The sequence below is a fragment of the Danio rerio genome, chromosome 16, assembly GCF_049306965.1.
Source record: "Danio rerio strain Tuebingen ecotype United States chromosome 16, GRCz12tu, whole genome shotgun sequence".
Taxonomy (NCBI): Eukaryota; Metazoa; Chordata; class Actinopteri; order Cypriniformes; family Danionidae; genus Danio; species Danio rerio.
The window spans coordinates 51,544,690-51,567,500 of record NC_133191.1 but is presented as its reverse complement, the minus strand read 5'-3'; the positions used below and the strand labels follow the sequence as shown (position 1 = coordinate 51,567,500).

General features: G+C 35.5%; 2 protein-coding genes across 16 annotated transcripts in view; one reads left to right on the top strand and one right to left on the bottom strand.

The window, feature by feature from the left end:
• Positions 1-22,811, bottom strand: part of thsd7ab (thrombospondin, type I, domain containing 7Ab) — a 346,631-nt gene that overhangs the window by 93,328 nt on the left and 230,492 nt on the right. For 10 of the 12 annotated variants that reach the window (XR_012391319.1, XR_012391315.1, XR_012391314.1 and 7 more), the window contains one exon: positions 8,944-9,178. Coding sequence is in view for 4 of the 12 variants with exons in the window: in XM_073924513.1 (XP_073780614.1) it covers positions 8,944-9,178 (235 nt within the window). In the remaining 8 variants the exon portion in view is untranslated. Of the gene's footprint in view, positions 1-8,943; positions 9,179-19,427; positions 19,464-19,922; positions 19,962-22,811 lie in introns of all 12 variants that reach the window. The other 2 variants (XM_073924512.1, XM_073924514.1) reach the window with 1 other exon arrangement.
• On the top strand, positions 2,672-6,972 carry LOC137487978 (uncharacterized). Of its 4 annotated transcripts, XM_073926744.1 has the most exons (3): positions 2,672-3,497; positions 3,600-3,694; positions 6,886-6,972. In XM_073926744.1, exons 1-2 carry the CDS (start codon positions 2,779-2,781, stop codon positions 3,685-3,687), a joined length of 807 nt encoding a protein of 268 aa, XP_073782845.1. In that variant the 5' UTR covers positions 2,672-2,778; the 3' UTR covers positions 3,688-3,694; positions 6,886-6,972. The 4 variants fall into 4 exon arrangements, with proteins under 4 accessions (XP_073782845.1, XP_068070352.2, XP_073782844.1 ...); XM_068214251.2 differs by having other exon boundaries at positions 2,672-3,694; XM_073926743.1 differs by having other exon boundaries at positions 2,672-3,694; positions 6,878-6,966.

Below are 22,811 nucleotides of genomic sequence, written 5' to 3'. Positions count from 1 at the left end.
CAACATGAAAGCATGGATCCATGCTCTCTTGTATCAACGTTTCAGGCAGTTATCAGATGATATGGGATGCAGTGTGCACTTAAATGTGGTCACAAACCATTCACGTGGCCTCCATTTCCCAGGTGAGTGAAGTTATATACTTATATACCATCTCTATTAATGTATTTGTTTTATTTAAGATTATTTATCATTTATAATGTTCTTTAGAGCTGTAAAGCACTCCAAAATCTGACAGATTGATTAGCTGTAGGCTATAAAACAGTCATCTGAAACGTTGTCATACAGTGTTATGCCTGGATTTCATAAATAGCCTTGCATTTACTAACACAGACTATATTTTGAAAGTTTTTAAGTGTTTGGAATTAATTTGCGTTTTCCTCCTGTAGAAAAAAGTCATAAAAACAATGCATAGTGGCTTAATGTATAACAACAGTGTTTTTAAAAGTCTAAACACTTTATTAATAAAAGCCAAAATTGATTGATATAACATACAACCAAGCACATGTGGTCAGAACACAAAGGAGTCGCAGGTAATGAAGTATTAAGCGTTTCTCCCAAAGAAATGCCAGTCTAAGCAAAATGCTAGCAGGCATCTGTAGCTCCGCCTCTTTGCCGTTGTTTGGTATTCCCCAGTCGGTGCGATGATGCGCGAACAAAATGGATATGATTGGCCACGCCTACTGGTAGCTTCTTTTGCATCATTCAGAAACCTAAAGGTGACGAATACAACGTCCACATCTTTTACAGTCTATGATTTTAACATAGGAATGACTAAGTAGATTTGAAAAATAAATAATAAAAGTTTTGTAACAAAAACTAAAAAAAAGCATTCTATGTCGTTCTACTTATCATGCAAATATTTGCTAAAATTACTGGCAATTGTGAAAATTTAAATAATAAAAGCTTAATTAACATTTTTTAAAATAATTTGATGTGTACAAAACAATGACTACAGAGTTTATGAAAATGATCTCCTTTTTTTGAGATCCTAAAAATGATCTACTTCCTAGTATTAAAGAGCGAATGGAAAATGCCATTCATTATATTAGCTAATCCCCAATTTGTCCATGCCAAAATCCCTCTTCCGCTGTTTCCACAATAGAATGTCAGGACGACAATGTCTAAGTGGATCAATGATGTATTTTTAGGGGCTTTGTTTGTGCTAAGCCTCAAGAGGACCCTCATCTAGTGCTGATTCAATTGCATTAAAGAATCAAACCCTCTTAATTACTGCTATTATCATCAATGGCAAATTAGGCAGTCTGAAAATGACTGTGCTAATTAGCCTGTTTGTGACTCAGTGCTTATTGAGCTTTCAGCAGCTCCTCTGCCTGCAGTAGAGTGATTGGGTTTGTAAGCAGACATCTGTATATAGCAAATACAGCCTGACACTCAAAAACAACACTCATACTGAAACATCACACAGATGGAGACGTCATAAAGTCTGTCCTTCAAGAAATGAACTGATAAGTATCATCGTATTTCCCAAGTTGCTTGATTACATTTAGAATTGCACAAGCTTTGTATTACATGTTTCGTATATGTTGCATGTAAATATGCAAATGAGGCATTGTTTAAATAAATATGTGCTAATTTGCATACATTTATAGAAAAAAAAGATTGGATGAAGTCAGATTCAAATGATAAGTCAAATGGAGTTTTGAGAACTTCTTTTTTGTCTCTCCATGCTTCAGAAGTTAGAGCGAACAAACAGGAAGCTAATGTACAATTATTTGTAGAACAAAACATATGCTTTCAGACAAATTATATATAAGTATATCTCTCAGTAATATTCTTTGGAATACAGATATTAATAAAACTGTGAAGATTAGTGTATGTAAATATGTAAAGTTTTGTTTACTGCATATAAATATATATATATATATATATATATATATATATATATATATATATATATATATATATATATATATATATATATATATATATATATATATATATATATATATATATATATACAGTCAGAATTATTAGCCCTACCCCCCCACCCCCAGAATTATAAGCCTCCCTGTTTATTTTTTCCCCAATTTCTGTTTAAGGGAGAGAAGATTTTTTTCAACACATTTCTAATCTTAATAGTTTTTATAACTCGTTCCTAATAACTGATTTATTTTATCTTTGCCATGATGACAGTAAATAATATTTTACAAGATATTTTTCAAGACACTTTTATACAGCTTAAAGTGACATTTAAAGGCTTAACTAGGTTAATTAGGTTAATTAGGCAGATTAGGGTAATAAAGCAGGTTATTGTATAACGATGGTTTTTCTGTAGACTATTGAAAAAAAATAGCTTAAAGGGGCTAATCATTTTGACTGTAAATGGATTTAAAACTATTAAAGACTGCTTTTATTTTAGCCAAAATAAAACCAAGAAAAAATATTATCATACATACTGTGAAAATTCCCTTGCCCTGTTAAACATCATTTGTCACTGATGCTCGAGTGACGTCACTGGCGTCACTGTCTCCGTTCGGTCACACACTGTGTGCTTGAAGTTTGGACTTGCTATTTACTCGCAATTTAAATCTTAATCATTAAATTCTTCCTCATTTGCTAAGTATTTGTCTCTCCTACTTAGGGTGACCAAACCCTTAATACATTTATACAAACAAAGCTGCTTTAAAAACGGTCTGTCCCTCGAGCATCCGCCTGTTGTTTGTAGCTTTAGCCTGCTAGCGCCGCTGGTCAGCTAAAGCTACCGACCTCTTTAACCATACACTTTTGACTTACTGGCTTTGCTCTTTACCCCGTAAAATGTCGCTTCCGTCTCTGTCCTTGTGTGCAGGAGAAGCATCGATGGAGGCGTTGGAGCTGGAGCTGGAAGAAGTGGAGTCCCAGATCCGCGCGCTGGTGGTAAGACGGTCGCGGCTACGGGAACGGCTTCTCGCCGTACCTAATGCTAAGGCCGTCTCATCACCTAAGGTACGTGGAAATTACAACCACATCATTCCCTCTACCTCAACCCCGCGTCCTTCTCTGTCCAGGCCCAGCGCACCCGGGGCGCGGCTCAGCCAGGCGTCGTTCACGCCGACACCCGGCTACCACGGCGCCTGGGTGCAGCCGCGCAAGGTGCTTCCCAGATCCCGGGGCAGAACGTCTCCGCCTGTGTTCGAGATCTCCACGGAGAACCGCTTCTCCCCTCTCCGCGAGTCGGGTCCCGATGTGGCCATCATCGGTGACTCGATCGTTCGTCACGTCCGTGCCGCCTCCTCAAAAGGTAATAAAGTACGTACTTTCTGCTTTCCTGGTGCCCGTGTGAAAAATATTTCTACACAGATTCCAACCATCCTGGGCGCTGCCGAGAGCCCTGGTGCCGTTGTCCTCCACGTGGGGACAAACGACACCGGGCTCCGGCAGTCGGAGATCCTGAAGAAGGACTTCAGGAGCCTGATCGAGACGGTTCGACGCACCTCGCCCGCCACGCAGATCATCGTTTCTGGGCCGCTTCCTACCTACCGCCGAGGAAATGAAAGGTTCAGTAGACTTTTAGCTTTGAATGAATGGCTAATAACATGGTGTAAAGAACAGAAATTGCTCTTTGCTAATAACTGGAATCTTTTCTGGGAGCGTCCTAGGCTCTTCCGTCCTGACGGCCTGCACCCCAGTCGAGCCGGAGCTGAACTCCTGTCGGACAACATCTCCAGACTACTTCGCACCATCTGACTAGCAGGTAAAAATTCACAAAATTCACACTATAGCCACCTAGACTCTTGTTCACCCCATTTAAACATCAGTAACGCATATCTGGCGAATCCTATAGAGACTGTGTCTGTTCCTCGTATTATTAGATTAAGAAATAAACGTACTGTGTGCTCCAGGAAAAATCTAGTAAGAATCAAACCAGAAAAACCAGTAGAAAGTGAAAATACAAATTTCGTAAAACTTGGTCTCCTAAACATCAGGTCACTTGCACCTAAAGCACTTATCATTAATGAAATAATAACAGAAAACAATCTTAATGCACTCTGTCTCACTGAAACCTGGCTGAAACAAAATGACTATATTAGCTTAAATGAAGCAACTCCTCCAGGATTCTTATATAAACATGAGGCTCGTCAAACTGGTCGTGGTGGTGGAGTTGCATCAATCTTTAGTGATTTCCTTAATATTAAACAGAGAAACGGACTTATGTTTAGCTCCTTTGAAGTATTATCGCTTAATGTTCAGCTTCCAGATACTATACAAAAACCTATGTTATCTCTCGCTTTAATCACCATATATAGACCCCCAGGACCCTATGTCAAATTTCTAAAAGAATTTTCTGATTTTATTTCTGACTTACTAGTCAAAACTGATAAAATGCTAATTGTAGGTGACTTTAACATCCACATAGATGACGCTAATGATACATTAGGGCTCGCGTTTATGGATTTAATACACTCACTTGGGATAAAGCAAAACGTTGTGGGTCCAACCCATCGCTTAAAGCATACATTAGATCTAATTCTGTCTTATGGAATCGAGGTTATTGACGTAGACATTATACCACAAAGTGATGATATTACAGATCACTACCTCTTACTATATAAGCTATGTTTACCTGAAATCAGCAAACCCGCTCCAATACTCCGCCCTAGTAGAACTATTGTTCCGTCAACTAAAGATGAATTTATAAATAACTTACCTGATCTCTCTCTATTTCGTAATGCACCAGCAAATTCAAATGATCTTGATGTAGTAACCAGCAGTATGGATGCCATCTTTACTAGCACACTAAATACTGTGGCACCCATCAAATTAAAAAAGGCTAGAGAGATTAAAACTATACCATGGTATAATAGTCATACTCGTGCGCTCAAAACAGCAACCCGCGCCCTGGAACGTAAATGGAAAAAAACTAATTTAGAGGTCTTTAGAATTGCGTACAAAGACAGTATGTCCAGCTATAGGAGGGCTCTAAAATCTGCCAGGACCGAGCACCTGCGCAAACTGATAGAAAATAATCATAACAATCCTAGATTTTTATTTAACACCATCTCTAAATTAGCAAATAATCGGTCATTCTTGGAACAAACTACTCCACCGCAAATTAGTAGTGATGACTTCATGAATTTTTTCAGTAATAAAATAGAAGGCTTTAGACAGAAAATAGGAGATGCCAAACTTTCTGCACCGGCTTATACTCCAAATCCTGTAAATATTTCATTAAATCATAATAATAACCTACACTGCTTCAAAATCATAGAACATGAAGAGTTAGTAAAAATTATAAATAGCTCTAAACCAGCTACGTGTATGCTGGACTCAATTCCAACAAAATTACTGAAAGAGCTGCTACCTGCTATAGGAGAACCTCTTCTTAACATTATCAACTCTTCTTTATCTATAGGCCATGTTCCAAACTCTTACAAGCTAGCTGTTATTAAGCCTATTATTAAGAAACCGCAACTAGACACCAACAACTTAGCTAACTATAGGCCTATTTCAAATCTTCCATTTATGTCTAAAATACTAGAAAAAGTTGTTTCCACTCAATTATGCTCTTATCTGCAGACGAACAATATTTTTGAAGTGTTTCAGTCAGGTTTCAGGGCTCACCACAGTACAGAAACCGCCTTAGTGAAAATAACCAATGATTTACTCTTAGCTGCTGACCGAGGGTGCGTCTCGCTATTAGTTTTACTCGATCTTAGTGCGGCATTTGATACCATAGACCACAATATCCTCATAAATCGCTTAAAGTCTACAGGTGTCCAGGGACAGGCTCTACAATGGTTTAAGTCATACTTAACTGACCGCTACCAGTTTGTAAATCTTAATGGACAGCCTTCACAAATCTGCCCAGTAAAGTATGGGGTGCCTCAAGGATCAGTTTTAGGCCCTTTACTGTTTACAATTTACATGCTACCTATGGGAGACATTATTAGAAGACATGGGATCAGCTTTCACTGCTATGCAGATGATACTCAATTATATATTTCCACTAAACCTGACGAGACGTCTGAACTTTCTAAACTAACTGAGTGTATCAAAGACATCAAAGACTGGATGACCAACAATTTTCTTCTCTTAAACTCAGACAAAACAGAATTATTACTTATTGGGCCTAAATCTTGCACACAGCAGATCTCGCAACTCAATTTACAATTAGAGGAATACAAAGTTAGCTTTAGCTCTACTATAAAAGATCTGGGTGTCATATTAGACAGCAATCTAACTTTTAAAAACCATATATCCCATGTCACTAAAACTGCCTTCTTTCATCTGAGAAATATCGCTAAATTACGAAATATGCTATCCATCTCAGATGCAGAAAAGCTAGTCCATGCTTTTATGACTTCGAGACTGGATTACTGTAATGCTCTATTTGCTGGCTGCCCAGCATCCTCTATTAACAAACTTCAATTAGTACAAAATGCAGCAGCCAGAGTTCTGACCAGGTCTAGAAAATATGATCATATAACCCCAATTTTATCCTCCTTACACTGGCTGCCTGTTAAATTTCGTATTGAATTTAAAATATTACTTCTCACCTATAAAGCTCTAAATAATCTAGCTCCTGTTTATCTAACCAACCTTCTGTCTCGCTACGAACCAACTCGCTCCTTAAGATCTCAAAATTCAGGGCTTCTGGTAGTACCTAGAATAGCAAAATCAAGTAAAGGAGGTCGAGCCTTCTCTTTCATGGCTCCTACACTCTGGAATAGCCTTCCTGGTAATGTCCGAGGCTCAGACACACTCTCCCAGTTCAAAACTAGATTAAAGACCTATCTGTTTAGTAAAGCATACACTCAGTGCATCACCTAGCAGGTTCCACACTGGCTTCCACATCTTGCTTATATACACTATGAACAGCAGCTACGCTAATTATTCTCTTTATTCTCTATTTTCACCTGGGGATACTCATCCCGAGGTCCTCAGATTAGGCGGAGTCACTGATTGGATCCAAGACCAGCGACGTGATGATCCCAAGGATTCCATATCCGGGACCAGGCCATATCCTGAGCTGCTGATGGTCGTGGGGAGTGGAGAACATGAGTCTGATTCCAGCGACGCTCCAGGGACAGACGAGTCTTCTTCTTCTTCATTTAGGCCATCTTCCAGCATAAACCACGGCGAATGAAGTTCTGCACAAGACTTTTGGCCAGCAGAGAAATTAAAATGGTCGTGCCCAACTGAGTCTGGTTCTCTCAAGGTTTTTTTTCTTCACTCCCATCAGGTGAAGTTTTTTTTTCCCTCTCCGCTGTCGCCACTGCCTCGCATGGTTCAGGATTGGTAGAGCTACGCATCGATGAATTGGCTCTTCAGTGTTTGAACTCTCAGTAATGATTAAATCACACTGAACAGAGCTAAACTGAACTGAACTGAACTTAAACACTAAAACCTGAACCACACTGTTCCAGTTACTATGACCATTTATGTGAAGCTGCTTTGACACAATCTACATTGTAAAAGCGCTATACAAATAAAGCTGAATTGAATTGAATTTGTGAAATAGTAAAATAGATAAATAAAATAGAAGGGGGGTTAATAATTCTGACTTCAACTGTATGTCTATATATATATATATATACATATATAATTAATACAATAAAAATTATATACAAATATATAAAAAAAATATTTACACCTAAAAAACACTGTTTTTGCCTGCAATCTCTATCATAATGGGAAGAATTAATATTATATTGCACTGCTCTACTAAATTAAAGCCATGAAAAAGCAATAATAATAATTAATAAAATAATAGAAGAAAAACAGATCTTTGTCTCCATCTTACTGTGTGACAAATATTCACAGTTACTGATTTCAAACGCAAAACGATCATCCAATCAAACGAGAGCTCATTTGCATACAGACTTTCTTAGTGAAAGAACAAAAACGACATTTGTCATAAATATTCAGTTACTGATTTTGCATGCAAAAAGATCAGCCAATCAAACGAGAGCTCATTTGCATTCTTTCTCAAAGAAAGAAAAACTAGATCTTACTTTGTCACAAATATTCGGGTTACTAATTTCACACACTAATTGTTCAGCCGATCAAATTAGTGCTCATTTGCATACACACTTTCTCAGGGTAAGAAGCAAAACTAGATCTTACTTTTCGGGTATCTTTGTCACAATTATCTAAAGTTACTGATTTCACATGCAAAAAATAAAAAATAAATAAAAAAATAAATCAGGCAATCAAACGAGAGTTCATTTGCATACAGACTCTCACAAATATTCAGTTACTGATTTTGCATGCAAAAAAAAAAATCAGCCAATCAAACGAGAGCTCATTTGCATACAGAATCTTCCAAATATTCAGTTACTGTTTTTGCATGCAAAAAGATCAGTTAATCAAATGAGAGCTCATTTGCATACAGACTTTCTTAGTAAAAGAACAAACACGACATCTTAGTCATAAATATTTAGCTACTAATTTTGCATGCAAAAAGATCAGCCAATCAAACGAGAGCTCATTTGCAAACAGACCTTCTTAGTGAAAGAACAAAAACGACATCTGTCATGAATATTCAGTTACTGATTTTGCATGCGAAAATATCAGCCAATCAAACGAAAGCTCATTTGCATACAGACTCTTACAAATATTCAGTTACTTATTGTGCATACACAAAGATCAGCCAATCAAACAAGAGCTCATTTTCATACAGACTTTCTCAGAGGAACAAAAACAACATTTGTCAAAAATATTCATAATTACTGATTTCACATACAAAAAGTTCAGCCAATGAGAGCTCATTTGCATAAAAACTATCTTAGTGAAAGAACAAAAAACATCTTACTGTCACAAATATTCAGTTACTGATTTCATACGCTAAATGTTCAGCCAATCAAATGAGAGCTCATTTGTATACAGACTTTCAAATGTATTTACAGTTACTGATTTCAAATGCAAAAAGATCAGCCAATCAAATGAGAGCTCATTTGCATACAGACTTTCTCAGAGGAAGAAGAAAAAACTAGATCTTACTTTTTGGGTGGCACCTGTCCAACGTTGACCTTGACGCAGATGACTTTGCGTGTCTGGATGCCAGCGGTGCAGGAGGCTCTATCTGCGTTGCTGGAGGAGCTGTTGAGGCTAGAGGAGCTGCCGTCCTCCACACACAGGCTCCAGGGCCCCGTTTGCCAGTGGTACACCACACAAGCGTGCTCATTACAGTTACGCACCTGCTGTAAGGCACTGGTGTTCGGGCAGCTGGATCCTCCTGCAGGAGTGTGAAGATATGGGATAAGATTAGGATTGACGTGGTCGGCCATGTTTGTGGACAAACGCAGGAGAGCACAATGTAAACCAACGGAGATCACAACAGAAAAAAGTTAAAATAAAAACTCTTTCTTCCTCATTTTTCCCTTTGCATGTGTCTTTGTGAATAGCGAGGCAGGTCAAGTGTTCATTTTCTCAGATCTCCACTTGACGGCGGCGTCTCCAGTCGCTTAAACTTGTTGTAAATTGATTAAGACGAAACACTCCACATAATTGCCGCCTGCTAATTCATCAGGAGTGGCAGGAAGTCGATGAGCGGCGCGCGAGTCTGAATAATGGCTGACATTTACAGGTTTGCAGATGACAGAAGAGCCCAGCGGGACTCTGAATCAAAGCTGCAGTGTTACACCTGCCTGCTTTCACTTCATAACACACACACACTGCATTAAAGATAGCTGCTATGATGGTCACATTCATTACACTGGAGATTAGCAGCTTTATACTAGATGCGGAGCTGAAGAATATACTGTAATAGTTTTTTATGATGTGTTAATCATAAAATAAGCTAAATAAGCTAAGTTTTTTTATGTTTATGAGGGATTCTTCCATTTTAAGGCACTTTTGACGCATTAAAAACATCTGTTTTGCAATTAATTGTCATTTTAATAAAGCTCTTATAGTGACAAAGTTATATATAGACTAGTTGTTATAGACTTATCTTATAGTTCTGATTATTTTACATTAGTTCTGCATTAGTTTATTAAGATTATTTTAATCCAAATGCGTCTAATATAACAACAATAATAATAATAATAATAATAATAATAATAATAATAATAATAATAATAATAATAATAATTTATTTCTGGTCAATTATTTTTAATAAAAGTATTAGTAATTTTGCTGTGTAATGTTTATTTTTATTTCAGTTATATACATATTCTAGTTTCTTTAGTATGTAAATTTGACCAAGTAAAACTGAAATGATAAACATTTTTTTTAAAAAGTTTTTTTTTTTACTAACACCTAGAATTTTTTTTTTATAAATATGAATGAAGCAATAAAAATGACAATACAACTGTTATATCACACTGTTTTATGCAATTTGAAGAAAACTTTTAATGTCTTAAAACAATTTAACAATACTTTACATTTACATTTACATTTAGTCATTTAGCAGACGCTTTTATCCAAAGCGACTTACAAATGAGGACAAGGAAGCAATTTACACCACTAAGAGCAACAATGAATAAGTACTAAAGGCAAGTTTCAGGTCTGTAAAGTCTAAGAAGGGAAGTGTTAGTAATTTTTTTTTTTTTTTTTTTTTTTTTTTTTTTTTGTACAGTTAGTGTGATATTCAAATAGGCAATTGCAGATTAGGAAGTGAAGTGGAGACTAAATAGTTGAGTTTTTAGTCGTTTCTTGAAAATAGCGAGTGACTCTGCTGTTCTGATGCAGTTAGGGAGTTCATTCTACTAATTTAAAGAGTTTTTTTTTTACTTTATTCATAATGTGATGATTATAATAAATCTGCTGACAGATTGTGTGTGTTTTTATGTGTCATACCACACAAGAGATGCCACTTCTAATTTTAAGCAAAAGCAAATATAAACTTCCTGTAAAAAACGTGTATCCCGGACGAGCCCCTATTTTTACACACCCAGCTCTTAAGCTGCATCAAAAAGGGGGACCAGACATAACCAAAACTGACAAAATAACATTTATCTTAACATAAATATAACATAAACAATATAAGATATACAAAAAGAAGAGCCAGGGCCAAATGGAATAGTCAACACAATTAAACATTCCTCCCACAAACGAAAGCTGTTTATGTGCGCATCTAAATAAGCGATACCTGTGTATCATTCAAAAAACAGATAAAGAAATGTAAAAAATAAATAATTACTAATAATAACAACAACAATAAAAAATAATCATAATAATAATATTAAATAACAAGAGATGCCACTTCTAGATCTCATTATAAACAAATATAACAGCTGTCCAATCAAAAAACAGATAAAGAAATGTAAAAAAAAACAATATAATAAAAATAATAAAATCTAGAGAGATGCCACTTTAAAATTTCATCTTAAACAAATTGTAGCAGATGTCATGTGTGTTTAAGATCTTATGCCAGTTCACCTAGGAACTAATTAAGGCGGAGCTAATTTCAGGGGGAACTATAAAAATGATGCACCACTGTGAGTAGAGAGACCAATGCATTCACTTCCAAGCATTCAACAAGCTAAGGAATGCTTATGCTTTTCTTGAGTTTCTCCCTTCCGTAACCAGCCAATGAGGTATGTTTGTTTTGTATGATTTGTTGGTTTTGTTTGATTTGAAGTGTGGTGTTGTTGTTGCTGTTTGTTTGGTGTGTGCATTTAACTGTTTGTTTATGAGCGGTGCTATTTATAAAGTTAAATTGTATTAGTTAAGATTATGGGATCCAGTGTTATGTGTGACCTTAATGTGGTGATTTGGATTAATTTGATATGGAAATGCACTGTTGTAATTCATTGTTGTATGTTTTTTAGTTCTTACGTCTGGTACACCCCTGATGTCTTGTGGTTTGCTCTATGTTGAGAACTGAAGACTTGCTATGAAAATAAACCAGTCAGTAGAAACCAAAGACTCTTGCTCGTTTGTTGCTGGAGGGAGCTACACAAATATAAACTTCCTTGGAAAAAACATATGTATCCCAGACAAGTCCCCTATTGTAGCAGCCCACTCTTAACGAACTAGGGGTGTCACGATTTCGATTTTTAATCGAAATCGATCGAAATTTATGCTCAATTTCGATTATCGAATAAAAAAATAGAATCGTCGATGCTGCCACGCCCCCATGTCACGTTAGCTTGGCTTGCCAAGCGGGAAAAAAACAGGCTTGTTGAAGTGCTTGTTAAACTGCAGAAGCAGGAGACCCGTCGACAGAACTTAAACCCTCTCCTCTTTCAATGTAGTCGCCGGTGTTTAAGCATTTTGGATTTCCAGTGAGTTATGTTGACAACTTTCGTGTTGTCGACAAAAAAAAACACAGTTTGCAAGCTCTGCTATGTACGAATTACGTACGGTTCGTCCGATAGACAACACTGGCATCGCGATCCTCCGCCCGCCCCCGTTGCAAATCCGCTCGCGAAAAGTACACACTCAGGCCCTGTTTACACCGTCTTTGTTTTTAAATGGCATTTTAAAACGACAACGATTCGACTTCCACAGTGGCGTGTGGCATTTCTGAGCAGCCCTCCTTCCTCTCTGCCTCTGAAAATGCACATCACGTGACCACACAGACACAGACGCACATACATCATTGCGCTCGAGGCAGCAGGTCCAGGCAGTCAGAGGACTGCTTCAATCTTTCACTCACTTGTACTTAGTCATTTTAGCGAACACCTTAGATACTGTTGGCTGGTTCCTGTTGGTTGTGCGTCTTTTTTACCGACGCCATTATAACGACACAGATCACTGCCTATTCACGAGTCCCGCAGAAAAAGTGATTGAAAGGTGGTAATTATGTGTGTATCTTGCCTTTATTCATTTACTGTATGATTTGTTTATGGTTAAAACAAAGACCATGCAGGTCAGGTAGTTTAAACGGTAGGCTACAAATAATTAATTGGTCATTAATTAATTAATTATTCATAATCGAAAATTAAATCGAATCATGCCTTTAGAATCGAAAATGTAATCGAATCGAGGATTTGGAGGATCGTGACACCCTTATAACGAACCATAATAACAATGAACAAAATAACATTTATTTTAAAATAAGAACAATATAAATAATATATGATAACAGAAAAGAGTCAGGGCAAAATGGGATGGTCAACACAATTAAACATTCACTCTACAAACAAATGCTGTTTATTTCGCATCTAAACAAGCGGTACCTGTGTACCAATCAAAAAACATATAAAGAAATGTAAAAATCAATATAATAGAAATAATAGAAATTAAAGAGATGTCACTAAAAAATATCGTCTTAAACAAAAATAAACGTCCTTGGAAAAAAGTATGTATCCCAGACGAGCCCCCATTTGTTACAGCTGGCTCTTGATGGGTCATAATAACATAACGAACAAAATAACATTTATTTTGAAAAATAAATGACAAATAATATAAGATAAACGAAGAGTGAGGGCAAATCAGGCATTCAACACAGGTAACCGAGGAATAGAGCACACCAAATGCCATAATATTCGCATCCAAATGTGTGGCACCTGTGTACCAATCAAAAAACAGATAAAGAAATCTAAGAAAAGGTTGAGAGAAAGAAATATTTTTGGTCAAATGTAAAATAAATTAAATTAAATTAAATTAAATTAAAATTAAAACAAAAAACAAAGCCAAAAACATTTTTTTTCTGCAAATTATCTACTATAAATGAAAAATCGAAAATCAACCAATCAAAAACACTGCCTCGAAAACCTCATTAAATATTCATGCTCTCTGAATATTCACAGATGGTAAACCTGTTCAGCATCTGAAATATTATTAAAGCCATAAATATGCAAATAGAAATGTGAGGTATAGTTTACAAATGTCCAGAGTGAAATCTCCTTGACTACAAGCTTTAATTACTATCCCGGGGTGAAATATGAACGGTCTAAAACCGAACAAAAACCCAGGGTTAGGAATGAGCAAACTGCGGAGTGAAAAGCTTAGATGAGTATTTGTAGATGATGTTACGTGTCTATGAAGCACTGCGAACGCCTCCACACAATCTTTCTTTCAGATGTTCTGCAGTCAGAGAAAAGCACATGCATTGGTTTATATCTGTGGGTGTTTTTCGTGAATTGATTTCCTGAAATGAAGCTTCATGATCAGGGTTTGTGCCGGAAACACGCAGTGTATTCAAATACAGACAGAAATGCTGGTTTATTATGTGCATTTCTAGCTGTAACGGCAATAAAATATAGAGTGGTAATAATTTATTGATTAGTGATCTGAAAAGGAGGCGACACACTGCAAATCTAAACTACAAAAAAGCAGAGATTTATAAAAAATGCAACATATAAGCTGGGATTTTATTAATTTTCTTTGATATATATATATATATATATATATATATATATATATATATATATATATATATATATATATATACACATACATATATACACACACACATATATATATATATATATATATATATATATATATATATATATATGTATATATATATATATATATATATATGTATATACACATACATATATACACACACACATATATATATATATATATATTTATATATATATATATATATATATATATATATATATATATATATATGTATATATATATATATATGTGTATATATATATATATATATATATATATATATATATATATATATATATATATATATATATATATATATATACATATATATATATATATATATATATGTGTGTGTTGAGAAATAAACAAGGCTACTTCTAATGCTACTTCTAATTTTTATGATAACCAAAACAAACTTTCTTGGAAAAAAACGTGCATCCCGGACGAGCCCCCATTTGCTACAGTCGGCTCTTAAGTTGCAAATAATAAAAAAATAAATAAACAAATGCAACAAACAGACAAAATAACATTTATTTCAACATAAGCATAACATAAATAACATACGATAAACAAAAAGAAGAGTCAGAGACAAATGGGACAGTCAGCACAATTCACTAAGATCTATGGTGAGGCAATCACTCAGAGCCATTCACTCAACAAACGAACACTTTTTATATCCACAACCAAATGAGTGGCACTAATCAAAAAACAGTGTGAAATTAAAATGAATACGGTCTCCTATTGGATTTCACACTAATATAATGCAAGAGTAACATTTCAACAAAATAACAAAAATAAAGTAACATTAAGATAAATGTTTCAAAAATGTTAAATAAAGAATCAAGAATTAAGTACTTTTTTGAGAAAAAAATTGTTGAAATTTTAAAAAAAGTTTAAATAAAATGTTGAGAATAAAGTAACTGTTTCCAGAAACAACTTGTTAAACTTAAAAAAAAACATTATAATGCAAGATTAATCTAGTTCAATTAAATAAAAAAATTAAAAATTTCATATCAAGAATAACGTCTTGAGAAAAAACCTTTAAGTCTATAGTCTAAATAAAATGTTAAGAATAAAACTTTCAATTCAGAGAAAAAAAAATCATAAAATTAGGAAAACAATTATAAATAAAATTGAAAATAAATATGGTAAATTGAGAAAAAAGTTTATTTTTTCATTAAATTAATTAAAAATGTTATAATTTAACATTTAAGTAGTAATATTTCAAGATAAATTACACAAAAATATTAAATATAAAGCCCCCTTTTTTTTAGAAAAAACTAAAGTTGAAATTTGAAAAAGTCTAAATAAAATGTTGAGAATAAACACATTTATTATGAGATTATGAGTAAATTAAGTAATTGTTTTCAGACAATTACTCAGACATTCAACTCGTTAAATTTATAATGCAAGATTAAACTAGTTAAATTTCAATTAAATCACACACACACACACACACACACACACACACACACACACACACACACACACACACACACACACACACACACACACACACACACACACACACACACACACACACACACACACACACACACACACACACACACAAAAATCAAGTGTTTTGAGGGAAAAAAAAAACTTTAAGTCTAAAGTCTAAACAAATGTTGAGAAAAAAGTTAAAATTCTGAGAAAAAATTCTTTGCTCCCAGAAAAAACAAACAAACATGAAATTAGGAATAAAAATAATAAGTTAAATATAAAATAAACAGGCTGAATTAAGAACAAAAGTCTTTTTTAGGGAGATATAAAAAAAAGTTATAATTCAGAAACAAACTAGTAATATTTCAAGAATATTACATGTCAAGAATAAAGTCCTTCATTCATTCACTCATTTTCTTGTCGGCTTAGTCCCTTTATTAATCTGGGGTCGCCACAGCGGAATTAACCGCCAACTTATCCAGCACAATTTTACGCAGCAGATGCCCTTCCAGCCACAACCCATCTCTGGAAAACATTCACACACACACACTCATTCACACACACACTCATACACTCTGGACAATTTAGCCTACCCAATTCACCTGTACCGCATGTCTTTGGACTGTGGGGGAAACCAGAGCACGCGGAGGAAACCCAACACAGGGAGAACATGCAAACTCCACACAGAAACACCAACTGAGCCGAGGCTGAAACCAGCGACCCAGCGACCTTCTTGTTGTGAGGCGACAGCACTACCTACTGTGCCACTGCATCACTGAATAAAGTCCTTGTTTTAAGAAAAAGTAGGTTAAAATTTGAGAACTCTAAACACAATGTTCAAAATAAACTCAGAGAAAATAGTCATTGTTTGAAGAGCTCGATACATTTCAAGAAAAAAAGTTGAAAAACATATTTAGAAAAAAACTCATTCAATTTTGAGGGAAACAAGTCTAAACAAAAAAGAACAAATTTAATAATAATAAAACTTTTTTTTTTTTAATAAAACTTATTAAATTGAGAAAGTAAAATAGTGAGAATAAGTTAAATTAAAGTGAAATTCCAAGTAAAAAGTTGTTTAGAGAGAGAAAAAAAGATGTGAGGCGCTGTCCAAGAGGCTGGTGCTGAACTGGTTGATGTGGATGGTAGAACTGCGAGAAACTGTACTTCTAATAAAAACCTCTTGATTATAGTGTCCACTCAAGTGAGATTTTAGTTTTGTACTTAACTTTTGTGCTTCAAGAAGCTGCTTTCAACATACAGGACATTAAATTCTCCTTTAAATGAGAGGTGACATTTTACTTTTCTGTGTAAAGATAATGAGCTTAGCTTAGTGTTTAGCACACAATACTTAACCATAGTCTCCCACCGTAGTCCTGACCATTGATCAGTGTATTCTGCAGTTATATGTCAGCATACAGTTGAAGCCCCCCTGTATATTTTTGTGCCTAATTTGTGTAATGGAAACATTTTCTTCAACACATTTCTAAACATTATATTTTTTATAACTAATTTCTAATAACTGAATGCTTTTATCTTTGCCATAATGACAGTACATAATATTTCACTATAGTTTTCAAGACACAAGTATTCATCCTAAAGTGCATTTCAAAGGCTTAACTACGTTAATTAGGCAAGCTATGGTAATTAAGCCAGTTATTGTGAAGCGCAGTAGGTGGTGCTGTTGCCTCACAGCAAGAAGGTGCTGGCTCGCTGGTTCTGATCAAAGTTGGGGTTTCTGTGTGGAGTTTGCATGTTCTCCCTGCCTTCGCGTGGGTTTCCTCCGGGTGCTCCGGTTTCCCCCACAGTCCAAAGACATGCAGTACAGTTGAATTGGGTAGGCTAAATTGTCCGTAGTGTATGAGTGTGTGTGTAAATGTGTGTGTGGATGTTTCCCAGAGATGGGTTGCGGCTGGAAGGGCATCCACTGCATAAAAACTTGCTGGATAAGTTGGCGGTTCATTGTGCTGTGGCGACCCCGGTTCAATAACGGGACTAAGCCGACAAGAAAATGAATGAATGAATGAATGAATGGTTTGTTCTGTAGAATATAAAAAAATATTCCTTAAGAGGGTTAAGGTTAAGGGTTAATAATATTGACCTTAAAATAGCTTAAAAAAAAACTGCTTTTATTCTAGCTGAAGTAAAACAAATAACTTTCTCCAGAAGAAACAATATTTTAGGAAATACTGTAAAAAATTTCTTTGCTCCGTTAAAAATTATTTGGGAAACAAAAAAAAAAGGAGGGCTAATAATTCTGACTTCAACTATATATACAGTGTGTACCATTTAACCTGGAACTGTATATTAATACTCTTTATTAATGACTATATATCAGAACTGACTTTCATAAAATAAAACCAAAAATGTGCATTTCAATTCAATGTACTTCCAATAGACTACATCTATATATGCAATGTGCTGCAGCAGATTTAGTTTTTTTTTTTTTTTATGTGAGAGCCAACATTTTTTTCTCTTGTTTACAGTATTAGTTTCATCATTCTGCTGACTCTACAAATGGACTCTCGAGGACATGCATTATGTATAAGCTCTCGCTGCAGGAACGACTGCATTTGCCATCTTACGTCAGACGTCAAGCAGATGTCCTCTACAGAAGACCAGCAAATCGTCAAAAAAAATCTATCTGGCCTCTAACAGACATCAGCCGCTTCAGTGGAAAACACAGCTCAAATCAAACACATTCAAAAGACAGAGCTCACTTTCTTCATTTGTATTCTTTGCGGATAAAACATTATACTTGAGAAAAACAAGACTAAGGGTGCTTTCACATCTGTAGTTTGCTTCATTTTGGTTGGACCAAGGGCAAAAAATAATACATTGTTGCATTTCTGCCGTCTTTGGGTCGTTTTCAAAACACACTGCTGGATTTGGTCCGCACCAGTTGAAAAGAACCAAAATGCAGTCATCTGACAAAATCCTCATCTCTCATTGGCCAGATGTTGTTGAACATATTTCCGTGACTGCTTTTCGATTGGTCAGAATTCATGTGCGGTAAAATGCTAATGAACTCCCGCAGGTAAACAAGCTGGCAGACACAAAATGTCACTTTTTACTATGGAGCGACGACTGCGCTGCTAATTGTATCCCTGCTTTAGACAAACTATACATTTCGAGAATGAAGCGCGGCTGGAAAACAGTGTTAAAGCATCGCACGTCACTTCAGGAGGAGGTGTGAATTCATTTAGCTAAACTTTGTCATGGTCATCTTGCGGAAATATTACCAACGATCCATCAGGTAATGTATTCCCTCTCTTTCTCCCTGTTGGTAAAGCGCTGTCAACAAATATTTTTCCTCCATATCCCATAGTGCACAGCGCATCCGCCTACGGCAGCTGGATTAGTCCAAAAGACGCAGTACTTTTTGCGGTTGGGTCTGTTTTAGTTCGGATCAAATTCTCACCATGAAAAAAACTGCCCCAGGGTTCATTTAAAACTGTACCGAGACCACCTCTTCAAGCAGGTCTCGGTGCGCTTTTTTGTTACGCTTTTGGTGCGCACTGGAGTATGATTTCTGCATTCACATCTGCCCAAACAAACCAAACCAAGAGGGAAAACGAACTCTAGTACGATTCAACCAAACTAAATAAGGCAGGTGTGAAAGCACCCTAAGAATAAGAGCCTTCTTTTCAGCTTTATACACACACATGCCTAAACACAATCTACAGATCTCAAAAAACACATCTAAATCTATACACGACAGAAAAAAAAGAAAAAGAATATACCATAGAGTTCAGGAAACTTGGGAACCCTTGTAAGACCTTGAGATAAAACAAAAGTTATTATAGCTCAATCAGAGGTAAGGGAGTAAATATTTTAAGTATTTGGGATGTCAATTTACACAAGCTAAAAGGCATACTTCAAAATAAACAATTAACAATTTCGATGAAAAACACGACCAAATCAAAGTTCTTTTTGAGTTTAATTCGGCAGTTTGAAGCAGGTCTCCAAAGCAAACTTTTTTGGGGAGTTTGGTTTAAGTGGTATTTGCACAGCGGGAAACATAAATATTGAGCACTTCCCCATTTTTTTCAGAAAACATATTTCTAAAATTAGGCAGCTTTTAAAAAGCACAATAGGACCGCTTTTACATTTAGATATACTTGACTGTTGATAAACAAACAACATTAAGAAAAGACAGGACAAAACAAAACAAATCTAAGAGGATGTCTAAAGGAAATTGTTCTCTAGGCTCTAAAAGAGATGTTTAGCTGCGTTACCCTCCATAACTGTAATCCACGCCACTACCATTGATGTCACTGCGGAGAAAGCAGAGCAATATACTGAATATAAACCTTTTTAGCTAATAAATCTTTAATATTTTTATGACACAAGCATGGGAATATTTTTTACTGTCAGTAATACTTCAAAACAACTCTGTCAACTTTTGATGTTGAATATTCAACTCTACAGTTTAACAAAGTGACTTTTATTGACAATTTAGTAGTTTGAAACAATATAATGTATAAGAAGCTTATTTGCATTTTATTTAAGTAGTTTGTTATACTGTTATATAATTATAAATATACTGTTATATAAATATAATCTATTTAATTATTATAAACCACCAGAATATCACATTTCTGGCGAATAAATCTCAAAAACAACACAAAAATGCATATTTTTTTAATTTCACCTTCCTTCGTTGAATACGATTTTCAATTATGACACAATCTACGTTGTAAAAGCGCTAAAGAATTAAAGATGAATTAAATTTTAAAAAATGACAAAAAGCAAGATGTACGAATGAACCGAAGTGAAAACTATTGGCCGAAAAAGTGGAAACCAAGGCCAAAAAAACAACAACACAGAAATAAATTCCACCAATTATTAGTACCATTTTATTTATGTCTATGACTTTACAAACCTTACTAAAATCAAGTCATTGCAATTGCATTCATTAATATCAAAGTTTCAAAGAATAAACCAATTACAAATAATGAAAAGTGTATTTTATCTATAAACTAATTTCGAGAGGATCACATGATTATGATTGAACACGGCTGGTTCTGCATTAGCTATGTATGATCCACCAATCAGGCCATTCCTAACCCACTATAAAGAGCCAGGGTTTCTCACTACAGCCATCTTCGATTTGAAGAATCCCCCCTTCCACCCCTACTTCTCCTTTCCCTTTATAGGGCGGCACGGTGGCCCAGTGGTTAGCACTGTTGCCTCACAGCAAGATTGTCACCAGTTCTAGTCCTTTAACAGGCCGGCGGTCGTTTCTGTGCATAGTTTGCATGTTCTTTCCGCGTTCGCGTGGGTTTTCCCCGGGTTCTCCGGCTTCCTCCCACATTTTAAAAACATGCACTACAAGTGAATTAATCAGTCTAAATTTAGCACTACAGTCAATCTCTCATCCTGCAGCATATCTCTTCATAGCATTCATTTTAGTCATCAGCTCTTATCAAGGGGGGAGTTGTCGAGATCTTCCTGAGCTCAAAGCTCCCCTCTTGCCCTGCAAACGGGAGGGAGCCCAAGGCTCAAGGACCTTTTGAGCTCAGGGCTCTCTCCAGGGACAGCATGCCAAACTTGCTTATAATCAATCATCAGCTAAGTGTGAACTCTTGAATGTTTATTTAGCACATTGCAGCAATGGGTTATTAGTTCTGTGAAGGGGACTTAGAAAAAAATAGCAACTTTATCTCTGCTTGCGGTGTGAAAGTAGTCTCCCCGCATCCATTCCTGTCTGGATCCTGGATCAATTTGCATGCACGTTGCTTAATTTCTGCATTCAAGTAATGATCGTTATATCGTGAATCAAGTACAGTCATGATGAAGTGCAGAGGATCTGAATAGACAGATATTCTACAGACATGCTGCTTCAGACAATGTGTAGGCTGCGGTTTTTGTTTGCATATACGCTTTTGGTCGTGTTGTTTTGGTGAATGAAATTTTTCACCTTTGGGCCATTTTCGGCAGCTGAATATTCAGTGCATTCCAAACAAAATAATCAAAATAAAAAAATAATAACTATACATTTTTTTTATACTTTATAGCTTTATATCGTGTGCGTCAAAGATGTAGTCATTGATATAAGCCTGCTAACTGATCAAATGACAGAATATGTAAACTTAGTTTATGTATATAATAATTAAATAATAATAATAGTTAAAAGCCTGGGTGCTGGTCCACAGAGGGCTCCTATTTTGAGGGCTCGTCACGAGCTCAGATTTGGATGACCAATCAAAGGAAAGTTGGCATTTCAGCACCACCTGCATGTGTATAATGAATTTTGAAGTCGTTTTACCTAAATAAAAAAAAATAATAAAATAAAAAATAAAATAAAAAAAATCGAGCCAAAAATCTCTTTTTTTTTGTTTCTTGTGAACAAATGAAAAACTGAAAAACGTCCGTTTTCTTCATTTTCCTTTTTTTGTTTGAAAAAGGATATGGATTGGATGGAAGATACCTTGATTCAAAATGTCTTTATAAACTGTTCAACAATATTTTCTTTCTCGCTATATTACTTCACACAGTATGCCAGGCTTTGCAGGGTCCAAAAAAAAAAAGAAAACAGATGCCTTTTTTTTCCCAAGCCGAAAACACTAAATGATGACAGATCTTTATTCAGACCCTCTGCGTTCTGACATGTAACACCCACTTCCAGCAATCCGTTTAATCTCTGATGGATTTTGTGTAGTTTCGTCTGCAGTACATCAGATTAGAGAAGTAAAATGGGTTGTGAACTGCGTTTGACTCAGTAGCCCACTCATGTAAACTGACACTTAAACCTTGCTGGAACAGATATTGCGGGTTGAAGGGTTTTGAAGACTGACTGTCTGTGTTTTCATCCATCACTATCACACACACACAGTCCACCCTTGTGGAACGACAGTCTTTTTTGACACTTTGCTGTCAGGATAATCTTCTGCACAACAGACCATGAAAAACCTAACATAAGATGAGCATGTCAGCTTGTTATAGTGGCAATAAAAATTTGTGTGAAGGTCATTGGATAAGATATAAAACATCACAGCACAAATTATGCTGGAGATTCATTCAGAGACATTTTTGTATTATGTTGTAATGTTCGGTAACTCTAAAGTAGCTCTTCCTCTTTTGAAAAGCATTGTCTTGATGGAATTTCTAACAAATATCTCTGA

Excerpts from the sequence above, each read along its gene's own strand:
- LOC137487978 (XM_068214251.2), top strand. The coding sequence starts at position 2,779 with ATGTCGCTTCCGTCTCTGTCCTTGTGTGCAGGAGAAGCATCGATGGAG.